Here is a 26,181-nt window from a genome sequence, read left to right on the forward strand (position 1 = left end):
TGTATACCCCACTAAATAATTTTTATGGGGTATGTGGAGGAGGGTGACCTGATTAGAACTTTTTCTATGGAGCTCTGTGGTACTGCTATGTAGGTACACATCCATAAATCCAGAACCTGCAGCAGGATGCTATATTGGTGTGTACAGATGTAACATTTTGCTACTAGTAGCAGAACAGCAGTGCAAAACTCTAAAATTGCTAGCGATACTTATTATTCCACCCTTCATAAAAAGGACACAGATTTCAGATTTTTTTTCTGTTAAAAATATTGTGCTGCCTTGTTTCTGCTCTCTAAGGCACTGTGAATTAAGAAAAATGTGTAATTTTAATTTAAACTCAGCAGGACAGATGCCAGCTATACCTTATCACTGATCAATTACACTGTCTGGCAATGCTGATAGCACCTCTCCTCTCTCTCTCAACTGAATCTCTGCATCACTGACAGACTATTACTACCCATTTTTTCACCACTTTAAAGTACAACACATTACTGTCTGAAGTATTTGTCTAATGTTTTAAGGTTTTCTCTTATTTAAATTGCTGAGCTGTGAGCTCTGATGTCCTGTCACTAAATCACTGTCACACAAGGTGAGGGAAGGAACAAATGTACAACTATGGTAAGAGGGGGAAGGGAGCCTAACAACTAGGGAAAGTTAGAGTGGAGACCCCTAGGCAGATTTAATATCACCCTGACTACCCTATCGTCCCTATATAGGTTCCATACCTATTGGCAAGCAGGAAACCTAATCCCTGATTGTCCCTAGCGCTTGGTCCTAGGAAGGGAAGGAACAGGGTGAATACTAGTCAGGCTCCACTGTAACTAAATATAACAAGGTAAGCAAACAAAGGGAATTCACTTAGCTTGAGAAGACACCAGAGAGATAACGCCAACTGTCCTCCAAGGGAAGACCAGGAAGGCACTAGCCGACTACTAGTACTCTAGGCATGGACAGAGGAACATAGAACTATCACCGGCGACTCTCTGGAGACACTGAGAGTTTTTAACTACCAAGCAAGGGTGTGTCAATTAGCAGAAGAAGGTGGAGGTCGCTGCTGGGTCCTAATGAAAGAAGGATATCACTACACTACAGAGATCAAGAAGGGGATCAAGAAGGCGTCTGCAATGCCATGCGCAGTGACCTTCTACAGCTGGATCCAGAGCGACTGTCACACTTGATACACCCGTGACAATCATCCCCTGCCTAGGCTATTACACAGATGACGATAGTCCCACATGATTGAGTGCACTATACCATGTGATAGGCAAAATTTAGAAGCCCATCATGCTTGCGGTCTTGTCAGCCTTCTGCTGATGTAATGTTCTGTAATGTGTAAGATGGCAATGGGTATTTTTTGGTAAATCACGTAAATCGAATCACAAATTGTAAAAATTTGCTGAAACTTGCGAATTTCATGCAATTGGCATTGAATCAATTCACTCATCACTAATAAGTAATAGTCATACTTATTGTAGTCATTGTTCCCGCTAATCTATGTGATTTGTGTAACCACATTCTGCATTGTGCACTGTGCAAGTAAATCTCTAATTAGCTTTGCTCATCTCATTTGTATTTTGTTTTATAAAGTAACTCAATTTTGCTGTTGTTTTCTTAATGTTGTTGTTCTCTAAATTCCAAGTAAATTGGTGGAGTCCAGGTCCTGCAAGGTCTCTGCCAAAATTGATGATTCATTATCAAAATCCTCAATTCTCCGATAAAATCTTTATTCAGTGAAGACAGACTTTCCCATTACTGAGATAGGATATGGCCGTTGCTATGGATACAATTCTATATAGATGAGAGGAGGGCGGAGCTAGAGAAAGAGCTCCACCCTCCTCCTTTCTCCCCTCTACATAGAATCTCATCAGTAGCAGCTGCCATCTCTTATCTCAGTAATGGAAAAGTCTGTCTTCACTGATTACAGATTTTATCTGAGAATTGAAGATTTTGATAATGACTGATCAATTCTGACAGAGAGAAAAGCAAATCTCTCTGATAAGATTTATTACAAAGTTGCTTCTTTTCATATGTAGTATTGATTTATGAAATAAAAATTAAAAAGGCAGTTACACTTTAAATATTTTCTTTTTTAAAGGGAACACTGCTGGCTTAACAATCTTCACACCATTTCTCTTTTCTTGGGAAGTCAGCGTTCACATACTAAATATGGCTCAGAGCATACAAAACGTATTTTGTTCAATTTCTATCTTTTGTTATTACGGAGATATAATTATTACTATTTTTGCAGAACATACACAAAATTGTGTTACATTATGTGTAATTTTTTATTCCATGAACGATTTTCTTGGTTCATTTTAGCCATATATTGTAATAAAATTATCCAAATCGCACTTAAATGTCATCATTGCTCTTTATGACAGTTAATCTTGGTCATTATCGAAGATGATGTCTGATTCCCTGCAGCTTGTCTAGCAGAGTACTTGCGAATCATGCTGAGTAAACACAGACATAAAGTTTGTGCCTATTACTTGGACCCAGTTGTGTGCCAACTTTTTAGCATATAGTTTTCTTTTCATGATTTACAATGTTAAAGCCTGTAGGCACCCTAAGCTATAAACCATCCATTTTACATAAAACTTTTTTTTTTTTCCCATTACAAAGAAATAATTTTTATACACAAGTCTGTTGGATAGAAATTTGCTGTCAACATGCCTACTGGATGAATAGGCTAGATTCATAAAGAATAGGTTATTCAAGAAACATAAAAACTGATGCTATTAAAAAGTAGATGCAGAATTTTGGGTTAACTGTGTTGAACGCATATTTCCTGTGTATACCTTGGAGAAACAAAATCACAGACCATTGAACAATTCAGTCTCAACTAAAACTTTATTCTACATTTTTTTCTACAAATGTCAAGACTTTCCTTTATTATTAAAATTAAATTAAATTTCAGAAATTTAAAAAAATATTTGCTTTGTTGCCATTTTCTGAGATGTGCACTTTTTTACATCAATGTAGCTGTATGGGGTCTTATAGTTTGCGTGGCAAGCTGATGTTTTTATTGGTGCCATTTTAGGCATATACATATGATGTTTTGATCACTTTTTCTTGCAGTTTTTTGGGATGTGTGATTGAAACATGGAAATTGGGGACTGAATGAGGCATTTGGTCCACATATACAGCATGAGCTCACACATAGCCCCTCCATATATAGTATGAGCTTCCTCACAGCTCCTATATACAATATGAGTCCCACACAGCAGCCTATATACAGAAAGAGACCTCCACAAAGCCCTCCTATGTACAGTATGAGCAAACCACACAGCTTCAACATACATTATGAGTCCCCACATAGCCTCTCTTTATACAGTATGAGTCTCTATATAGCCCCTACATACAGTATGAGCCCCCACAAAGCCCTCTATATACAGTATAAGCCCATAAATAGCCTACCTTTATACAGTACTAGTTATTGAACCTGTTCTACGCCCGGGTGGCGACCATTTTTATTGGTATATGGTCTCCCATGCTGGTATGTGCTGCCCCCATCCTGGTATTTGTGCTGCCCCCATCCTGTCCCCACCATCCTATGCTGGTATGCATGGCACCCCTCATCCCCCCCATCCTGGCATGCATGGCACCCCTCATCCGCAATCCTGGTATGCATTGCACCCCTCACCCCCAATCCTGGTATGCATGGCACCCCTCACCCACAATCCTGGTATGCATGGTACCCGTCAACCTCAATCGTGGAAGGCATGGCACCCCTCACCCCCAATCCCGGTATGCGTGGCACCCATCATCCCCAATCCTGGTATGTGTGGTACTCCTCATCCCTATCCTGATACGTGTGGTATTCCTCATCCTCATCCTGGTATGTATGGTATCCCTCATCCTGGTATGCATGGTCCCCTAACCCCCAATCCTGGTATGTGTGGTACCCCTCACCCCCCAATCCTGGTATGCATGGTCCCCTCACCCCCAAATCCTGGTATGTGTGGTACCCCTCATCCCACAATCCTGGTATGTGTAGCTCTCTCACCCCCCAATCCTGGTATGTGTGGTCCCATCTTCCCTTTCACGCTGTACACACGTACAAAAAATAGACAATTATACTCACCTTTCTTCCCTGTGCTCCAGCACTCCGGTGTACTGTTCTGCCGGAGGCCTGGGAAGGAGTGTGGCACCGGAGTACACTCCTCTTACCTGTAACAGCTGGATGCGTGCTTCTGTCTGGAGCCAGACTGCGTGTCGCGCATGCGCAGTCTATAAAGGCTTCAGACAGAGACACGCATCCCCGGTTATATTATAGATGAGCCCTCATATAATTTCCCTATATAAAGTATGAGCCCCGTATCAGTATCAGCAAGCAGACTGGAGAAGCTAAGGGACAGATTTGGGTCGCGGGCCACACTTTGACCAGGTCTGTAATATACACATTATATTATAATATGTTATACAAAACTGAACCATCATTTCACCATATACATGACATAGGGCTTAAGAAATTATTTTTCAAAATATTTTCAAATGTTTCTTTAAATGTTTTCTCACACTCATTTTAATAAAACTTTGGTTAAAACTTTTTTAACCAAAAACTAAAAATTTATATTGATCTAATTTATTTCATTACAATATTTTAATCTTCAAAATGTAAGTTATATTTAATTGTGATGTATGAAACTTAGCAAATTATTTTAAAAATGTTCATCAACTACACCAATGTTCCTCTGGTTTCATGGACCCTTCTGCTACATGAGAGAGAAATGTAAACAAAGGTTTTGCCACTAAGTATTAAGTGTTGTTTGCCAGAGGAATCAAATACTTATTTCCTACTGCAAAATGCAAATAAATTTATCTAATTTATACAATGTGATTTTCTTGATTTTTTTTTTCTATATTCGATCTCTCAATGTTAAAATTAACCTACCCTTAAAATTATAGACTGTTAATGTCTTTATCAGTGGGCAAAATTACAAAAACAGCAAGGGATCAAATAATTATTTCCTTCACTATATACGTGCAGTCCCTTTAAATAGATAGACTCACATCACATTATTTACAAAAAAGACTCTCATATAATATGATATAAATGATAACATCACATTTACTCTACAACATGTTCCAAATTGTTATGCAAATGTTATTTTTCTCTGAGTTTCCTAAATGGTCCATGCAAATGAGTCACTATAATATTCCGTTAGAGGATAAATCCAATATTATTAGACAAACCTCCCAATGATAACAGTATTTTTTTCAAAACTAAAAAAGAACTCAAAATGAACTGTTCCAAATTATTATGCACAACAGAGTTTCCAAACTTTTTTTTAGGTTGTAAAGAACTTAAAATGTTCATGTGCTGAATTATGAGGTCACATTTACTGAAATCAAAAGCTTTTTCAATGAAAAAAAATTTAACAGGCCAATTTACATGTTAACATAAGACCCATTCTTTGATATCACCTTCACAATTCTTGCATCCATTAAACTGGTGAGTTTTTCGATAGTTTCTGCTTGAACTTTTTTGAAGGATGTCAGAATAGCCTCACAGAGCTGCTATTTTAATGTGAACTGCCTCCTATCCTCCTACATTTTTTGCTTGAGGATTCTCCAAAGGTTCTCAATATCTCAATAGGGCTGAGGTCAGGGAAGGATGGTGGCCATATCATGGGTTTCTCTCCTTTTATGCCCATAGCTGCCAATGACTCAGAGGTCTTCTTTGTAGCATGAGATGGTGCATGTCATGCATGAAAATGATTTTGTTAAGGATGGCATTGTTTTCATTTTTGTCCCAGGAATGAAATTGGTCAGTTGGGTAATCTAAACACTTTGCCAAGGTCATTTTTACATCTCTACGGACCCTAATGGGGCCTACAAGCTCTCTCTCTCTCCATGACTCCAGCTAAAAACATTAGTAGAGAAAATCGCTGCACAGCTGGACACTGGTGATCAAGTAGGGGCCGAACCCATGCAATATTGTAGAATAACCTCGGCACTCAAGAGTTCATTAACGTGAAATATTTAATGCAGTCCATAAATTAACAAAAACGTTTCGGTCAAACAGACCTTCATCAGTACACAGACTGCTTGTGGAGATTAAGCATAGATGCTGGGGAAGAGGACGCAGTGTCTCAGAGTAGCTCAAATATGAAGTATATGTTGGGAGCCTGGCATGGAACTCTTGAGTGCCGAGGTTATTCTACAATCCAGCTAAAAACATGACTCCACCACTACATCAGGACCATCCAGGGTTGCACAGTACTCATCACTAAGCAATACTGTTTTAAAACTAGTCTTCATGTATGCCTAGGCCCACTGCAGCCATTTCTGCTTGTGAGCACTGTTTAGGGGTGGCTGAATAGTAGATTTATGCACAACTGTAAGCCTCTGGAAGGACAATACACCTTGAGATTTGCAGGACTCCAGAGGCACCAGCAGCTTTAAATACCTGTTTGCTTCTTTGTAATGGTATTTTAGCAGCTGTTCTCTTAATCCGATGAATTTATATGGCAGAACCCTTACTTATTATGCCTTTATCTGCACCAACCCATCTGTGCTCTGTATCAGCCACAAATCTCTTCACAGTACGATGATCATGGTTAATTTTTTGTGAAATATGTAATATTTTCATACCTTGTTCAAGTCATTACACTATTTGATGCTTTTTGACAGCAGAGAGTTCCCTTTTCTTTCCCATTTTGCTTAAAACCTGTGGCTTGCTTAATATTGTGGAACTTTCCTACTTAAACTTAAGTAGTTTTCCTTTAACTGGGCCCACGTGACAAACTAATTATCAGAGGTGTTTGAGGTTGATTTCAATGATGCAATGAGCCCTGAGACACAATACCATAAATGAGTTTATAGGAAGAGAACTAAAAATTACATCTTTATAAAACTTAAATCTAATTTGCATAACAAATTGTAACACAGTGTATGCAAGGCAATAGACATGCAATATCCTGGTAAGTAGTACAGCAAGAACAGTATATGGACCCTTTATTTTAAAATACCTTATAACATAGTATCCCCTTATACAGGGACAGACCATTGGTGCATCCGGTGCAGCCGCACAGGTGCCCAGGGGGTAAGTGTCCCACATCTACCTCAAAAGAAGGTGGAACTGTGTATTATGATGAGCTATTGGACTGAAAAGGGCCCATATATTATTTTTGTATAGGGGCCCTCTTCTATAATTTTCTGCTCCTGTCCTTATGTAATGTTATGTTATATCTGTCCTTTACAAGCAAGTGAATAGACAATAAGAAACTGTTCTAAATTAACAGTTGTCCCCTTACCTGGCGAGCCCCTGTGCAGCTGCACAGTTCTTGCATGGGATCTATCCATCTGTGGTATGTCTTGTCTATTCTACATAAGAGGGTTTTTTAGAGTTTTAAGGATCATAGATTAAAGCTACTTTTTGCCAATGGCAGAAAATGAGATTGGCATACATGCTGCGCAGGAAAAGAGCCAACTATTAACCTCAGCTTACTGGAGACAGAGGCCTACTGTGCCTGATAATAAATCTGTCCGTCTATAAAAGACATCTTCTATTTCTGTTAATCAATTCAGTGTGCTCTAATTCAGTCCGAAAGCTAATCTTCAATTCAGGAACAAAGAAATGCCTCTGAAACAAACGAGCTCATGTATACTGCGTATTTCTATGTCACATAATGCCATTGTTCTGCTACCAATTTGCCATACAGTTATTACAGATTGCAAACTTTTAGCACTCTATTTTGAAGTAAGTGAAACACATTTTAATTCCTGAAGAACTCCTTTAAATCAAGAAAATTGCAAAAATGACAATTTGGATTTATTTGCTTTCTTTTTCCTGGGGCGTAGAAGTTATCATGTTCTATATAGAATACAAATCTCTTAGCTAATCCATGGTGACAATAATCTATAATTATTCCTCTTATAATTTAATTAAATAGCTTTTATCTCACACACTGTGCTGTATATTTAGCTGTAAGGAAATACAACAACCTATAACTTCATCATAGACTATGCACCATTGTATCACATATATTATAGCAATTAGCACAAAATATTTTCATATACCTTCATTTTTAGCCTGCTGTACAAACTGAGTATTTCATATCTTGTTAATGCACAAGTTAATTACTTACTAAAATAGCAGTAAAATTATATCTTTTATGGAAAGTAGCTTATTTTAATGATTTTTCCACACCCAGTGGAAATTACCACCCATGTTTTCGTATCTAAAAACAACATGCAGCACAATGATTTTTGCTTTAATATTTCAGCACACTAAAGGCTCTTGTACTCGCTGTTTTATGGATTTACAATATGATGTCCATAAAAATCTATGGCATATTCTGTACCTCCTTGTATTTTTCAGTTTATACATAGGTATACAATGGCTTTTTTCTTTCTAATTCCAGCAGAATCCATGAGGATAAGAATTTTTTAATCACATGCTATTATGAACCTATTTGCTTATGGCACCCCACTAATATCTGTGCTCACTCAAGTTAAGTTAAAGCCCCCTTTATACAGCTATTTCTAAATAGCCAAATGTCATATCCCAGAAATGCTTTGAAATGCTCCTCCAGAAATTTTAAATAGTTGAATTACCTTTGGTATAGTCTTTGGATCTTCTGGCACTTTCCTTTCTGAAACCTGTAACTGGATTTGTGGGGTTAAGTGGGGGGAGACAATACCTCATTGATGTCAATGACGTGCATCACCCATTATGTGACCATGACAGCCTTAGAGTTCCTTCATCATTTACAGAAGTACAGCAACTTTCTATCACCATCTGTGCCTGGCACTGTTACTTGTCCTTGTCAACTGAATGAGACAGAAGAGTATAAGCTCCACTGTTAGGCAGAACTGCAGCCTTGTCATTGTACTGACCAGTAGGGGTGCAATATCCCCACCAAGCAAATAATAGTTTATTCTTAGGATATCATAATAACAATTATCTTTATTTTTATATAGCTCTATCATATTCCGCAGCATTTTACATACATAATTATTATTGCTGTCCCCAATGGGGCTCACAATCTAAATTCCCTATCAGTATGTCTTGGTAGTGTGGGAGTAAACCGTAGAACCTGGAGGAACATACAAACTCCTTGCAGATGTTGTCCATGGTGGGATTTGAATTCAGTACCCTGGGTGCTAACAACTGAGCCACCTTGCTGCCCATAAATATGCTGTCATGAGATGCCTATGCTGTATTTATTTAACTAACTGGAACAGGCTTCCACGAGAGGTGGTGAGTTCTTCCTCAAAGGAAATCTTCAAGCAGAGGCTGTACAGACATCTGTCTGAGATGGTTTAGTGAATCCTGCAGTGAGCAGGGGGTTGGACACGATGACCTTGGAGGTCCCTTCCATCTCCAACATTCTCTGATTCTATCATTCTATGGTGCTACATTGAAGGGCTCTCATATTTCTTTATGTGAACCTATATGTGATAGCATGTGTACAGTATGTACACAATATATTTCCTTCTGTACTAAGTATTGACTGCAAAATTAGGAGTATGACACAGTATGAACACAAATGATTTCATTCATCCCCCAACCCATAGGTTAACATTGTCAGCCATTATTTGTCACTATGAATGACACAATGTACAGTACTGTGCAAAAATTTTCAGCCGGTTTGGAAAAATGCTGCAAAGTAAAAATGCTTGTAAAAAAGAAATGTTAATAGTTTCATTTTATGAATTATCAAAATGCAAAGTGAATGAGCAAAACAGGAATGTAAATCAAATTAATGCATGGTGTGACTATGCTTTTATGCTGTTTTGAAGGCAAAGGCTAAATTCTTCTTGGTAGGCTTGCAAACAGTTTTTGAAGAATCTCGCAAGTGAGGTTGTTCCAAAAATCTTGGAAAACTAACCACAGAGCTTCTTTTTATAAAGATTTGTGAAAAATCCTTCTGTCTCTTCATGTACTCCCAGTTAGACTTGATGATTCTGACATCAGGGCTCTATTCGTGTCATATGATCACTTCCAGGACTCCTTGTTATTCTTTACGGTGAAAATAGTTCTTAATGATATTGACTGTACTTTGAAGTTGCTGTCCTGCTGAAAAATAACTTTTCAGATGCCTTCCTGGTAGTGTTATATGATGGATAAGTATCTGTTTGTATTTCTCAGCATTGGAAAATCCATCCATAGGTGCAGTCGGGCAAGGAAACTTAGTGCAGCAGATGAAATACAGTCATGCTTACTTCTCTACAAAATATGAAGATATTCAGCAGTGCCATCAGCTCAGAACTGGCAGTAACAGTGGGAACCATGTAAACCAATCTACTGTTTTGAAAAAATCTGGCCTGAAGGGATATTCATGGAAGAATTGTGGGAATAAATATACAATCAACATGTAAACAAGTCCAAACGACTCAACCATGCATGAAAACATACGAACTTGGGTGCAGAAAATTAGCAGCAGGTGCTCTGGACTGAAGAGTCAAAATTTTAAATATGGCTGTAACAGAACTCGTTTTGTTTGCTGGAGGGCAGTATAGTGGTATAATACTAAATGTCTGCATGCAACATTGAAGCATGATGGAAGTTTGGAGCTGCATTTCAGCAAATGGAGTTTGGTCAGGATTGATGGTTTCTTCAATTGCTGAGAAATACTTTCAGAGTCAGAGACTTATCCATCATTCAATACCATAAGGGAGGCATCTGATTGGCTCCAGATTTATTCTGTAGCAGGACAATGACCCCAAACATATAGCCTTTGTCATCAAGAACTATCTTCAGCGTAAAGAAGAGCAAGTACTCCTGGATGTGTTAATATGGTCCCCAAAGAGTCCTGATTTCAACATCATCCAGACTGTTTGGGATTACACGATGAGACAGAAGGATTTGCACAAGCTTACATCCACAGAAGATCTGTGGTTAGTTCTTCAAGGTAATTTTGACAACCGATTTGCCCAGTTCCTTCAAAACCTGTTTGTGAATGTACCTATAAGAATTAATGCTGTTTTGAATGCAAAGGATGATCACACCAAATATTTATTTGATTTAGATGTTTTTTTTTGTTCATTCACTTTGCTGATAAAAATAAACTATTAACTATTTTTTAATACATTCTTACTTTACAGAATTTTTTTACAAACCTGCCTAAAACTTCTGCACAGTACTGTATAACTATTGTAGTTTACAATCGTCAAATCACTGACATTAGAAGCATCATATTAGTCGAAGTGCTATTTTTTTCTTGACTACACAAACTGAATGATTTATTAAACTTGTAACATATTTTTTGATTTATTAAGATATAAAAAATTAATTTTGTAATTGAGCAGCAACAGGTTAAAATAAGGTGCAGGTCTACCAGTTTCAGTTAGCAAATAGAGCCAATGTTGGCCTTGTAGTGTGAGCTAACACTGTAAGACGAGCTCTTGGATTAACTAGGGCAAGGATTTGATATCAATTTGGAACAGAGCAGATTAGTTGGGGCAAGTGATTTTTATCTGCTGACAAAATTGTATGTATGTATGAAAACCTCTCATTTTGTTCCATTAAAAGGCTCCAAAGCCACGACCGCGGCGGTTCACACACAGTTTGTTAAAAAGCCATGGCAGTGACACACATGACAAAAATATTGTTGTCTAAGAAAAGGATGATTTCCATTTAAACAGACACCACAGTTATAAATGAAAGGTTGAAATGATAGCTTGCTCAGTATGAATTTTACAGATTGTGCCTAACGGGGCCTTAAATTGCATCCGTTTACTGCTCAAGAGACATTCTCAGAATGAATTGAATCCAATAAAATTTTTATGGAATAAAGAGTAGCTGCCTAGAACCTTCTCATGCAAACATTGGGTTGCAGAAAATTAATGAATAAGAAAAGTATTCAGATATCGTCATTTTAATGTGGCCTTGTGATAAACAGGAATATTTTTTCATGTCATCGTATATGAGTGTGTGAGTAGTACAGAAGCCAGAGTGGAACATTATAATATTTCAGTAGAGTAATTTTGAAATACCGGTTTGATTAGACTGGCCTTGTCTGGCGGGCAGCGAGTGGCTTTATATTTATTGTAAGTAACTTATGGAATCACTGTGACAGTTACTTAGTCTTATTACTTTTAATGATTCGGCTAACTTCTTAAATTCTACCACCAACATCAACTGTTTTCATAGAGGTCATTTACTCTTTTGAATTTCTTTTCAAATACTTTTTAAAAATATTTTTACAAGTGATGACGTTATCCATAGTAAGTAGCAAGTATTGCCGATTAGCCCTCCTCAACTTAGCTGCAATATAAGATATGCACGTATATGAGAATTAAGATGTTTTCAGACCTGTTTGTTTAATCATTGACAATCCCTTTAGACCTTTTATTCAGAGGTGGTATGGAGGTATTTTCAACCGCTCCATACTACACAACTGTGAGCACTCTATATGCCTCCGTATGATATTCCACCCTAGATGTTATTAGAGGAGAGTAGCTCCGTGATTCAACAGTTGATGGAAGATGCAACTAAATTACCGCATTAGATCTATATGAAATCCAATATATTTAAATTCTGATTGCCTCCTTATGAAATCAGAGAAATGTTAATGACTAATTCAGTCTATGAGTGACTGCGCTATACATAGTTGTCAAATTAAGTCTTGCAGAGTAAGAAAGAATCCTCTTTGGCTAAGAGAAGTAAGATGATATGTGCTCATCTGGTGAGGATGATTCTCTAAGCCATAAGTCAGGATGAGCAGCACGGACTGGAGGCAATGATACAACGGAGCTGAATTTGCCAGATGACATGTGGAACAGCAAAGAATGGGACAATAGGGTATGCAAGATGGCAGATAAACCAGCAAGGATAAAATCACCAAATGTAGCTGGAGAGTGATTGCACACTTGAATAGTAGAGAAGCATATGCAATCTGATAACTTTCAGCAAGAAAGAGGTTAACCAAAGTAACAGTGAGTTTTAGAGCGTGATAGCACCAGGATAGCAGAACCAAATTATTAAAGTTAACTTGATAGCAGAAACGAGTTTGCAATTTATAGCTTGACGCAACAGAACTTGAAGAGCCACAGCAACAGGATTCTCTAGACTGAGCTAGAAAGATAATTAACCATCATGCTGCAACAATCCAGTCGAAGGTGAGGCTTATTCCTGAAAATGGACATGGAAGCAAGGTGCTATACTGCAAGAATACTGGGGCAACACATGGGCCTTGGGTGATGATATCAGAGATACTTGCTAGGTCACCTGAGTAACCTAACTCAGAATAGAACAGGGGAAGTTGGTTATAAGAGAAGGGAGCAAGAAACAGTGCTGGAGTTGGAATAATTGAGGGAATTCCTCACTATGACATCTATGTACTCATACATAATTATTTGCCAGCGGGAATCACTTACAGCTCCCTCATATGCATGCATATGCAAGTGAAATTACATATGATTTCATTAAGGAGAAGGAAGAAAGTTGCTGCCAGACACCACTGACAACGTAAAAAAAGCAAAAGAATCAGACATTTAAATTCAATCTGTGCATCCTACTCTCCAGTTACATCATCTGTCACTGGAAAGATCTCCAAACACATTTGATGATCAACCAGATCCTCCAAAATTAGTGGCTTTAGTTGATTTTAATCTAATACAGATGCATCTCACAAAATTAGAATATCATCAAAAAGTTAATTTATTTCAGTTCTTCAATTCAAAAAGTGAAACTCATACCAACAGAGTGATCTATTTCAAGTGTTTATTTCTGTTAATGTTGATGATTATGGCTTACAGCCAATGAAAACACAAAAGTCATTATCTCAGTAAATTAGAATACTTTATAACAACAGCTTGAAAAATGCTTTTAATATCCGCAATGTTGGTCTACTGAAATGTATGTTCAGTAAATGCACTCAATACTTGGTCGGGGCTCCTTTTGCATCAATTACTGCATCAATGCGGCGTGGCATGGAGGCGATCAACCTGTGGCACTGCTGAGGTGTTATGGAAGCCCAGGTTGCTTTGATATCAGCCTTCAGCTCGTCTGCATTGTTGAGTCTGGTGTCTCATCTTCCTCTTGACAATACTCCATAGATTCTCTATGGGGTTAAGGTCAGGCGAGTTTGCTGGCCAATCAAGCACAGTGATACTGTTGTTTTTAAACCAGGTATTGGTGCTTTTGGCAGTGTGGACAGGTGAAAAGTCCTGCTGAAGAATGAAATTTCCATCCCCAAAAAGCTTGTCGGCAGAGGGAAGCATGAAGTGCTCTAAAATTTCCTGGTAGACAGCTGCGCTGACTTTGGTCTTGATAAAACACAGTGGACCTACACCAGCAGATGACATGGCTCTCCAAACCATCACTGATTGTGGAAACTTTACACTAGACCTCAAGCAGCATGGACTCTGTCCTCTCCACTCTTCTTCCAGACCCTGGGACCTTAATTTCCAAATGAAATGCAAAATTTACTTTGCATTTACTTAGTGTCAATGACTGCCTTCTGAACATCTGTCAAGTCAGCAGTCTTCCCCATGATTGTGGAGCCTACTGAAACAGACTAAGGGACCTTTTTAAACACATCAGAAGCCTTTGCAGATGTTTTTTGTTAATTATTCCAATTTACTGAGATAATGACTTTTGCGTTTTCATTGGCTGTAAGCCATAATCATCAGCATTAACAGAAATAAACACTTGAAATAGATCACTCTGTTTGTAATGACTCTATATAATATATGAGTTTCACTTTTTGAATTGAAGAATTGAAATAAATTAACTTTTTGATGATATTCTAATTTAGTGAGACGCACCTGTATGTATTGGTATGTATTGGTTATTTTCACTTCAGGTCCAAACCATCCATCAAATGTGTTTTTTTCTGGAGCATTTTCTGATATATACAGCTTAAATGCAAGAATCTGATATATGCCATTGCCTAGCCATATAGTGACATACGTTGCTGATAAACTTTGATTTAAAGCACCAGTGTGGCATTTTTTTATTTCACTGCTGGAGTGATATCACTAATGTAAGTTCTCTGCCCCTAGTATTATACTTACCAGCTTCCATCTTCAGCTGTTCTCTGTGCTTTTTGGTTGTTTTCTGCAGGTTGTGCTCTGCCAGGTTGCTCCAAGTGTTTACTGGTTGAGCCGGAGGTCAGTTATCAATGTAAGTCTATAAGAGCCAGAATGAGGCCCCCCCTAGACTTCTGTTGAGAGCTTGTGACCGTTAGCTCTGACTTCCATTCAGTCAGAATCTGTGGTCACAAGATGGTGGAGCGGGACCAGAGCTGTGCCGAGAGGAGCAGTGAGCAAATTACTATGGGCAGGGAGCATGGATTAGTGATACTACTCTGGCTGTAAAATAAAAATATCCCACAGGATTAGAGTTTTAACAAAAAGAAAGAAAAGTGTACAACAGAAAACTTGTGTAGCAATGAATACTTGCATGACAGAGGCCAAAAGTACGCACTTTTGATCCAAAGAGCCCTTCAGGAATGGATGGGTCTGTTTTTTATGACATGGGTTGAACATCATTTCATTGGAGGCTGATTATAACACTCTAAGCATATAAATACAATGTAGACAATTATATGTGTGACGCTCGCAAGCCCTGCCCTGGGAAGTTGGGGTACTCGGAGCCGGGACAGATGTTGAGAACGGGGATGCAGTCGTGGCCTGGACCCATTCCGTGCCCAGGGCTGTCACATTGAAAATGATGTTAGGGCTTTCCGGGTTGAGTGGTAATTGTCGACTACGCCACCTGTGGTGTCTGGTGATGCGCCACCAGCGCCGCTACAGTCCGATGTCATGGCGGCTAAAGTTCTCGCTGCTCCCCACAGGCGGAGCGTGGCCTCAGGGCAGGCAAGGCAGGATGAAGGGGGTAGTAGTAGTAGTGCGGGAGTAGGGACGCGGCGTCGCACGGAATTGCGCGTAATGAACAGTCCGGAGGCCATAGGGATGAATTTCAAAGGCTTTACTCACAGTTCTCATAAGCAGCGCAAGGCTTCTCCCTGCTCCTCGCGGAGTCCTGCGGCCACCAGGGACGGGGGTCCGACTACCTCCGAGGAAGTCCAGTATGAGGTAGCATCCCTATACCAGAGTATTCCTGCACTACAGACTTTACCCCTTCCCGTCTGTGCGTGTGTAGATAGGCCGGATCTCCCTCTGAGCTCCTCTCAGGTGTATGGCCCGGGTGGCAATTCCTCTCCATCCCAAGCCCGGGGGGATCCTCAGGGCCTAACCGGGCTTTCCCATCCTGGACATAGAGTATGAGTTCGGGTGTCGGGGGCCGGTACCCCTCTTGAAGCCGGAATCCCTCTGAATAGACCAGGTAGAAGAGGACAGGTGGCATGCTCCGCTGTGTCTGCATCCTCCCCGGGACCCATTTGCTAGGGAGCCACACTCTAAAGCTCCCGGGCCTTCTTGATCCTGGTCCTTGGCCGGGTTGAGACATTCCTCGTCTGCAACCTACCTCTCATCCCATAGATCGGGGTACGAGGGCTGTGTCCCATGCCGGTGCAGGCCCACACAGGATCTGCGCTCGCGGAGGGAAGTAACTTTACACACAGTATTTTGACAGCACAGTACGACCACTTAGAATGACAGGTCCACACAGGACCAAAAGGACCTGCAAGAGACTACCAAAGACAAAGATCAAAGATGGCATTCTATAAATATGTAATTAGAAGTGTAACTGACAAACTGTTCCTCCACCCACACCCACTAACTGGTTCCTACTACTTTGTGTTCCCCAGTCTCCCTGTAACCAGGGGAGCAGCACCTAGTGCATACTAGCTCCCTCTGGTGGAGAAATGTGGTGTTGGATGCAAAAACTAGGTAACTACCATCGCACCGGACTTACCTCAGAGGAGGAACACCACACTCCATTAAAGAAGTGCAACATTCCTGTGGCGGTCGAACCCTCAGGGGCTCCACATTCCCCCCTGGTAACACACAGCACGTCCGCGGGCTGCAAAGGAATAGCACCCAGGAAAATTCTTTTTATATAACAAGTAAAACTATCATCCCTTTATGGGAGGCACATTTCTTGTAACGTTGCATAACAGTTATAAAAGTACAAAAAGTGCAAGAGTATAAAATTATAAAAATCACAGAGATATAAAAGTGCAAAATTATAAATTAAGACAAGAGACCTTTTGTTCAAGACAGCGGACTGCTTAAAGGTGACGACGGTCAGTTCAGTAGCAAGAGGGACCTGCCCTAAACCCTCTACGTGAACCCTGGGGTGGCTGCAGGGCATGAAGATCTGGAGTTGGACCCCCACACAAGCCACTCCAGACAGGTTTTGCTTCTGAGGTCTGAGGTAGAAAGTAGGCACGGTTTTGTATAAAACCAATAGGGAGCACCTAAATAGATGCATAACTATTTACAATGCAGTCCGCCGCCTGCCATAGTCCACAGGGACCAAAGTCTCTATAAATGTATGGACACACAAAAATAGCAGCAATAGTCAAACTTCAAACAATAACTACAGCAGGCGGGGCTGCTTCAGACTTGGGGCTCGCGAGGAGGGAAGGGCTCATTCCTCCCAACAGAGGCTAGACGGTCACCTGAGGTTGAGGGCGTGGTGTCGTCACTCCCAGACAGTTTGTGGGCGTCCAGGGCGTACCACCCACGCTCCCCCTGGTGGCGAGTGAAAGTCACTGTGTCGCCCAGGAAGAGGTTCCGGCTGGAGTGTCCCTTTTTAAGGCGCGGCTTGACGTCCCACTGGCTGACGAACACATCGTCCTGGAACATGGGACACTGGATAAACCCCACCCCGCCTCATGGTGAAAATGCACAACCTGGCCTTCATACCGGGGACTAGGACGGGTGGCCTCCTCCAGTCGCGCTCGAGTCTTTGTAGCCTTGGTCCTCACCTTGAGGCGCTCGCAGCGTTGCTCCCGCCAACGTTGCTCCCATGCCTGTTGGAAGATCTGGTCACTACACCATTGGCTCCTCCTGCGCGCTTCAGATATGGTCTCCCGCGGGAAGCCCATAAGGTCGCCCTCTGGTTTTCCCAGGCCCACTCCTCGGCCTCGGGCCAGGTTACCGCTGGTGCAGGTAGTGGGGTCAGGACGGGTTGCTGTAAGTCCTCCAGTAGTGCGGACCAGTCCGGGTTGGAGCTGGTAGCCTCCTCTGCAGCTCCAGGCACCTCCATTGTAGAGCTCTCGTGGCAGCGCAAGTCCCCACCTATGGCTGCCGCTTGCAGCTCAGGAGCTAGCGCCTGCTCCCAGGTGACGACTTGGGGATGTATATACTCCGTCATGAGGTCCAAGATTAACTCCGACGGCTCCGCAGCCGGGGCAGGGATTGCCCTCTCACCTGCCGTTAGGTCAGTCTCTACTTCGACCTCCAGGCTGACTGCTTCCAGAGCCTCTACTCCTCGGCGGCGGTCTTGTATGCGCTGCAGAATTTCAGCTTTCCACGCTGTCGTTGCCGACAGCTGGGCCTCCTTCTGTCTCCTTGCAAGTTCTGGAGCTTCCTGCTGGCGAAACTCAAAGTCTCCTGGAGTCAATGCGCTGCCACTAGGTTCTCCGCCGAGTGAAGGGCCTGAACAAGGCTCAGTGGTCGCGTGGTCTCGTTCCCCAGAGGCCTCCTTGACTGCCTTCGTTCACTGCCAAGCTCCAACTCACATGGCCGCACCTTGTTGCTTTCCTTCTTCTTCCTCCTCTTTCGGGGCGGTTCCTGGGCGGCATGCTGACAGGCTCGCCTTCGTTCAGCCCATCCTGTTTGACGGGCATTACCCCGCGGACAGTCTCTGATGGAAGGGGCACTCTACATTTTTGGAGCCAAGCGGGAGCCCAGCCCACGATGGGAGGTGTACAAAGACAGTCTTTTCACAGCATTATGGCACCTGTTCTTCTTGGGCGGGTGCCATTTTAAGTGTAAAACAACAGTCCAAGGTGTAAGGCACACAGTACCCGATAGCAATGGGCACTTTTCACCGTTGCTGCGGGCACGATATCCTGTCGACTACGCCAGTGATGTGACGCTCGCAAGCCCTGCCCTGGGAAGTTGGGGTACTCGGAGCCGGGTCAGATGTTGAGAATGGGGATGCAGTCGTGGCCTGGACCCGTTCCGTGCCCAGGGCCGTCACATTGAAAATGATGTTAGGGCTTTCCGGGTTGAGTGGTAATTGTCGACTACGCCACCTGTGGTGTCTGGTGATGCGCCACCAGCGCCGTGACAGTCCGCTGAGGCCCGATGTCATGGCGGCTAAAGTTCTCGCTGCTCCCCACAGGCGGAGCGCGGCCTCAGGGCAGGCAAGGCAGGATGAAGGGGGTAGTAATAGTAGTGCAGGAGTAGGGACGCGGCGTCGCACGGAATGGCGCGTAATGAACAGTCCGGAGGCCATAGGGATGAATTTCCAAGGCTTTACTCACAGTTCTCATAAGCAGCGCAAGGCTTCTCCCTGATCCTCACGGAGTCCTGCGGCCACCAGGGATGGGGGTCCGACTACCTCCGACGAAGTCCAGTATGAGGTAGCATCCCTACACCAGAGTGTTCCTGCACTACAGACTTTACCCCTTCCCGTCTGTGCGTGTGTAGATAGGCCGGATCTCCCTTTGAGCTCCTCTCAGGTGTAAGGCTCGGGTGGCAATTCCTCTCCATCCCAAGCCCGGGGGGATCCTCAGGGCCTAACCGGGCTTTCCCGTCCTGGACATAGAGTACAAGGTCAGGTGTCGGGGGCCGGTACTCCTCTTGCAGCCGGAATCCCTCTGAATAGATCAGGTAGAAGAGGACAGGTGGCGTGCTCCGCTCCGTCTGCATCCTCCCCGGTACCCACACTCTAAAGCTCCTGGGCCTTCTTGATCCTAGTCCTTGGCCGGGTTGAGACATTCCTCGTCTGCAACCTCCCTCTCGTCCCATAGATCGGGGTACGAGGGCTGTGTCCCAAGCTGCTGCAGGCCCACACAGGATCTGCACTCCCGGAGGGAAGTCACTTTACACACAGTATTTTGACAGCACAGTACGACCATTTAGAAGGACAGGTCCACACAGGACCAAAAGGACCAGCAAGAGACCACCAAAGACCAAGATCAAAGATGGCATTCTATAAATATGTAATTAGAAGTTTAACTGACTAACTGTTCCTCCACCCACACCCACTAACTGGTTCCTACTACTTTGTGTTCCCCAGTCTCCCTGTAAACAGGGGATCAGCACCTAATGCATACTAGCTCCCTCTGGTGGAGAAATGTGGTGTTGGATGCAAAAACTAGGTAACTACCTTCGCACCGGACTTACCTCAGAGGAGGAACACCACACTCCATTAAAGAAGTGCAACATTCCTGTGGCGATCGAACCCTCAGGGGCGCCACATATGCTCTTCCTTTTGTGATGACATTTTACAGAAGGCCCTTTGTTGTTCCACCATGACTATAAGCCTGTGCACAAAGAGAGGTCCATAAAGACAGCTTGGCCAAGTTTAAAATGAATGCACTTGAACAGCCCTCACAGATACCTGACCCTATCCTCATTGAACCTACAGAATATACTGTATAAGAGGAACATAGATTACAAAACAGACCTTTTCTTCTACATCAGAGTCTGACATTGCAAATGCACTTTTAATTGAATGCACATTGCAATTCACATACATTGGAACGGCATGTACAAAAGCTCATATAGTTGTGGTGGTCAAATGTCTACATACTTTTGATCATAAAATATAATATATTTGTACATTTTGCTGAACCATGCTGTCTCACTTAATGTTAGGATTATGCATAATTTGTATGTTATAACAAACATGTCTGTATGAATGTATACGACTTACTAAAGATATATCCATATGAAATGCATTTAAAGTAAAAGTGCTAATTTGTATGAATTTATTTTTGCATAGACCAGTTGAAGCATGTATAGGGTGATAAACCACTAAGTGTGTATTCCTTTTTGTCTTTTTATTTGCATTGTAGTGTCACTTGCTTCCAGTGAGCAGAACCCGCTAATCATCATAGTGATAGTGTCCGTGGCAGGATTCATTGTGCTACTCTCTATGGTAATAGGACTAATGATATGGAGGAGGTAAGACTCTTCATTGGAATATATACCTAGTAGCATAGTAAATTATATGTTGCTTTACATTGGTTTGTACAAAATGTAATTAATTCTAGCCATATTTTCACCAATTATGTGATAGATTCCAATTGATGATAATTGTATACATGAGTTTTTTGGTACACAAAATAATGACTGATTTACCCCACCCAATCTGAGGTGTTAAATGACCACCAATTGGCTACTCGTTTGCTGGTTTGCGATTATTACCTGTTTAGACAAGCAGATCACATTAGCTTTCAGCACAGCATGATCAGTAATAGATTGTTCTGTGCGTATAGGCTGTCATTGTCCTCGGCAGAACAAGACCTGTTCTGCAGACAACAATGATTTTTAATTCAGAGTGAAAATAATTTCGCCCAAGGAATGAACGTTTCCCTTGTATGTTGTGTGATGGGCTGGCTGTTTACACTGTTCGATTATTGGGAAATGAGTGTTCCCCGGAACACAACAATCAGCCAGTGTAAATCCACCTTTAGTTATGACTAGTCTTTCAATGTCAGAGTATGACATTCTTTAACAAAACCATCTTACATAAAAATCTAACAATGATTGTCCTTTTTAATGTCTTTTATGAATACCGCCTGGCTATCTAAAGAGTAAAGCTGGATTCCCCCCTCCATAATGCAAATGCTAGAATGCTAAGAAGAACTAAAGTTGGATTTGTTGAACTGCTCAATATATTTTGATCATGTGAAACTGGTCTAATTCCTTCAATCTTTAGATAAGCAGATATAACAGATCACAGATCCCAACTGGCTCATTCATGGGTACAACATGCGACCGTGCTTCCAACTATTAATGCATTATAATACTAATTGGCAACTATGGCACATGCTGTACATGTGGGTCAAAGCGATCTTCAAAATGTTTTAGATCAGGGGTGAGCACATGACAGACTGTGACTGTTGTGGAGAGCTGAATCAATAGGTTGAAATTAGTTCTGCTCAATAATAATATTAACATATTAATTACAATTAAAATTATTTTTTTATATTAATATTATCACTTAATTTTGAGCAGAATTAAGTATGCTGGCATCCCCATCGATACCATATTAACCGCAAACAGCTCCTCTATATACAATATGATCCCTTCACAACTCTTACATACAATATGAGACCCCATATAGCCCCTATATAAAGTATGAGCCCCTACATAGCCCACTATATACAATATGAGCTCTCTATATACAGTGTAATCCCTCATATAGCCTCCTATATACAGTATGAGCCCCTCCACAGCTCCTAAATACATTATGAGGCCCCACATAGCCCCTATATACAATATGAGCCATTTCCTAGCCTCCTCTATACAATATGAACCCTCACATAGCACCCTATATACAGTATTAACCCCCACATAGCCATTAATATACAGTATGAGCCCCCAGATAACTTCCTATGTACAGTATGAGCCCCACATAGCCCCATATATACATGCAAACATGCATACACATAAAAAAGAAACAAACAACACATACTCACCTTGCTCCCATTCTCCCGACACTCTGCTCCAGTGCATTGACTTTACATGTAGCAGACGCAATGTAATGATGTAATCTCGTCTGCTGTCTCACACACTGATTGATGGAAGAAGGAGTCAGCAACCCCTCCTCCACCTATGTATTCACTGATGTCTGCGTCTTGAAGATGTGGATAGCAGTGACATCGGGATGCGGGTGGACGGACGGCAGTGCATGGTGCAGCTTGTGGGCCACTGTTTTCAGCCCATTAGGCTGTCTCGGTCAGCAGGCTGCACTTTGCCCAGATCTACTTTAGATGGCTTGTTCAGTTCTGTTGTGTTTTTTCACATAGCAAATTTTCCATAATAACTAAAGGAATTTTTAAAAGACTTAATCATTAGAAGTGACTTTTTCACAATATGTAGTAGGATATTTCACAATTTAGGTGTTATAGGCACTGTGATCCACTTTATGGGCATTAACATTGGGAATACTGCATTTGTTGATAGGTTCAGAACAACATGATTGTATATGGCACCACGACATATCACAGCACTGTTATCATATGACGCTTTAAAGGATTGTTGGCATGTATCAATATTTGTTTTTGAAAAATGTTAGTAAAGGCCTAATTGTAAATCATGGCAGCCCTAAAAATAATTGGAGGAGAATACTCTGGAGAACATGAATGAGAGATACAACTGAAAAAAGTGAGTAAAAGAAGGGTTGGGAAGCAATTAAATTATCTTGCTTAAAAATCATCTCGACAGCACATTGTCCTGTGTAAATTGGCGATAAGCTGCCGATAGCATGATACTTTATATGCACAGAACGATAGTCTGTGCACATGGAATTGTGGTCAGTCTGTCTAAACAGGTTATTTAATCTACTCCCAATCACCTTACATGTACTGTCGATTGACAATTGTTTAATAACAGTGATCGGCACAGTAAATGCAGCCTACTGCTACCCAAATACAGTAGTAACTGGAGAACAATCACAGCTGTCCTGAGAAATTGTATTAAGTTCCCCAGTTTTCATATTCCCATCTATAAATTCATCTCTAGATGGTATCTCCTTGCATTTCTATTGCAAAAGAAATGATAAAAATCGCAGTTTTATCCTTGCATCTGACTACAGTAACAAAGGATAAGAAAGTAATTTCAGAATAGTTCAATGGGTCTAGCTTCACTGAATAATTGAAATATTACATTAAAAAAGGTTTAAGGGGTGAGCAAGACCATTTAGGGGTTAAATGTATCTTCCTATAAGGGCGAGCACTGAATGAGCTGGAAAAGCTTCACATTTTTCTCCATGTAGATACTTTTGACTAAATGAGACTCCAATTGTTCTAAATATGGAGGGGCAATTCATTTGTCCTCCAAGCTTACACTATCGCACATCAACTCATAGATTAAGGAAATAGTATGTCTAAATATAAAGCTGTTTAAGTGATGCCAGGGATAATTAATACATTATTACCGTGTACATATGCACTAACAATACCTTATATACAATTTTATTGAAATGTCATTTTAACAGTTAGAATAAAGGTTTCTATTTGCTTTCCATTTCTTTTTCTTATTCATTCTATCTTTATTTCATTTGCTACCCAGCCATATAAATCATGTGTCCTACCTTATAATACTTCACATTCATCATAAGTAATTTAAAGCAAACACTGTCCTCCCTTTCTGCAGGCAGTGTGGCTACAGCAAGGCCAGTCAGGATGGAGATGAAGAACTCTACTTTCATTGTGAGTAAACTCTGATTTATTGCATTATACCAAATGTCATGTAAAATAAAGACAGCTAAAAAAGGTTTAAACCACATTCACATAAACCTTTTTTTCCGTTATGTTTTTTAAACCTTTTATATAGAATTAACAAGAAAATGATACAGCAATGAGGGAATTAAAACAAGTAGTATTAAAGTAATCTTAAGGATGAAGGTAAAACATCAATGTATGCATTTTATAGGATAATGCACATATGACTTACCATTCGTATCAACTTAGGATTTCTCCATAACGGAGCATTGTCTCAACGTAGCCCCCGATTCATCAAGACTGTCAATTTTCTTGCTGTTCTTGATGAGGGTGCGTGGTGGAGCCAGGTGAAACCAGAGGTGCATGCCTCTTAATGAATCTAGAGTGCCTGTCGAATGGCATGTGACTCCACGTACCACACCAGAAGTCTTACTCCAGTCCCTGACTGGAGTAAGAGTTATAGAATAGGAAATGCAAAATCTCATCATGAATTAGACAAGCTATTGCGTAAAACCCCTGTTGTGCCCCCGTCCAGCCACAGCTCTGACCATTTTAGCTCACCTAGGAGAAACTGTTGTGAAAACGCCAAATGTCGCAGCATTTTTGTGAAAATCAGATTTGCAACAAAATTTTGCAACTTTTCAAAGAAATTTATGATTTGATGAATTGGGACTATAGTTTAAAAATTATCTAGGAGTGGGGCGAGCAGTCTGAATTGCTCCCTGATTGCTGCTCCCCACCCAACTTGGCTTCATTGACAGGTCCCTTTCCATACACAAATAGGGAATGTTCTTTCAATCTAGTTGGTCTAATGGTAAGCTGCAGACGACTGCTGTCTCCATCTCTACCTCATTGTAAAGCACAGATATTTGCAATGAGAGAGTCTGTCTTGGTTGACGTTGCCTGTGGGTCAAGGAGTATGAATTGTGTGACAGATAAGAACAAAATGAAGAGCAGGCAGCAAATTGCAACTGAAAGTGTACATTTTCACAGACTGGTTATCATGAATGAGCTTTGCTAGGAGTGCTCATTTCACTATAATCGGTAAGTAAAAACAGACTGTCAATCATTCGATGAATGAGCAAAACGCTTGTTCGCCGGGTGAAATGATTTTTTAATCTGCTTAAAAACCATCATTCTCAGCTGCACATCATCCTATCTCAGCAGGGCAAGTGCTGTTGAGAACAATGAAAGGCTATAAGCGCAAAGCATGATCCACTAACAATCACTCTATGTGTATCGCATGGGAAGTGTGGTCAGCCTTGTCCTAAAAGGCTTTATAATTGACGGCCAATCGGCAAACTCTTAGCTGATCAGCGGTCATGTAACGGTTGTAGGACATTTATTGTTAATTCACCTTGAATAAAGTTGGCCATATACATTAGATAGATGATGTCTAAAAACTATTCCTACTGACCCCTCCATTAAAGAGTACAATTTTCTCAGCTCGGAGTGCATGTTTTTCCAGTTGGGTGAGTAGACCAAGTTACATGTGTCACCTCTAGAATGGCAGTGGGACACAACTGCTACCGGAAGTAAGACTCATTGCTATGCAGCATGGATCTTAGTAACATTGAAGGCAAACATTCACTTGCAGAAGTAAATAATCAGGTAAAAAACTAATTTGCAGATAAGAAGCAGGTAAAAACAGATCAGTTCAAGCATTTTGTCAAAAATAGGCTACCATTAGGACTCATATAAGAGGAGTAAGCAAATCCTGCCATGAAGTTAAAACTCTGAAGCTGGTCCTACCCTTTAGGCAGCTGTTATCCAAGCATTTTTTCTCCTGACCTAACCCACCATTCACTACAATAGGAAGAGGGGAATGAACCTATTGCGACACATATGGTGAGTAAGCAGGATAAATGTACTACTCCAAGCCCAGGCACAAGTATAGGTGTCATGGTGCTTACAGGCATGTCACAGCTCTCTTAAACAGTTTATTGGCAGCCTTTGCTACTTGATGACC

The 26,181-nt window shown here is 41.2% G+C and overlaps 1 protein-coding gene across 1 annotated transcript in view; it reads left to right on the forward strand.

Annotated features, from left to right (window-relative positions):
* The window catches only part of EPHA10 (EPH receptor A10), a 1,221,975-nt gene that overhangs the window by 1,039,757 nt on the left and 156,037 nt on the right, over positions 1–26,181 (forward strand). The window contains exons 8-9 of the mRNA XM_073665886.1: positions 20,838–20,946; positions 24,145–24,200. Coding sequence (XP_073521987.1) covers positions 20,838–20,946; positions 24,145–24,200 — 165 coding nt within the window. The remainder of the gene's footprint in view (positions 1–20,837; positions 20,947–24,144; positions 24,201–26,181) is intronic.

The sequence above is a fragment of the Phyllobates terribilis genome, unplaced genomic scaffold (genome assembly GCF_046119375.1).
Source record: "Phyllobates terribilis strain yellow unplaced genomic scaffold, ASM4611937v1 Scaffold_2__4_contigs__length_985480577, whole genome shotgun sequence".
Taxonomy (NCBI): domain Eukaryota; kingdom Metazoa; phylum Chordata; class Amphibia; order Anura; family Dendrobatidae; genus Phyllobates; species Phyllobates terribilis.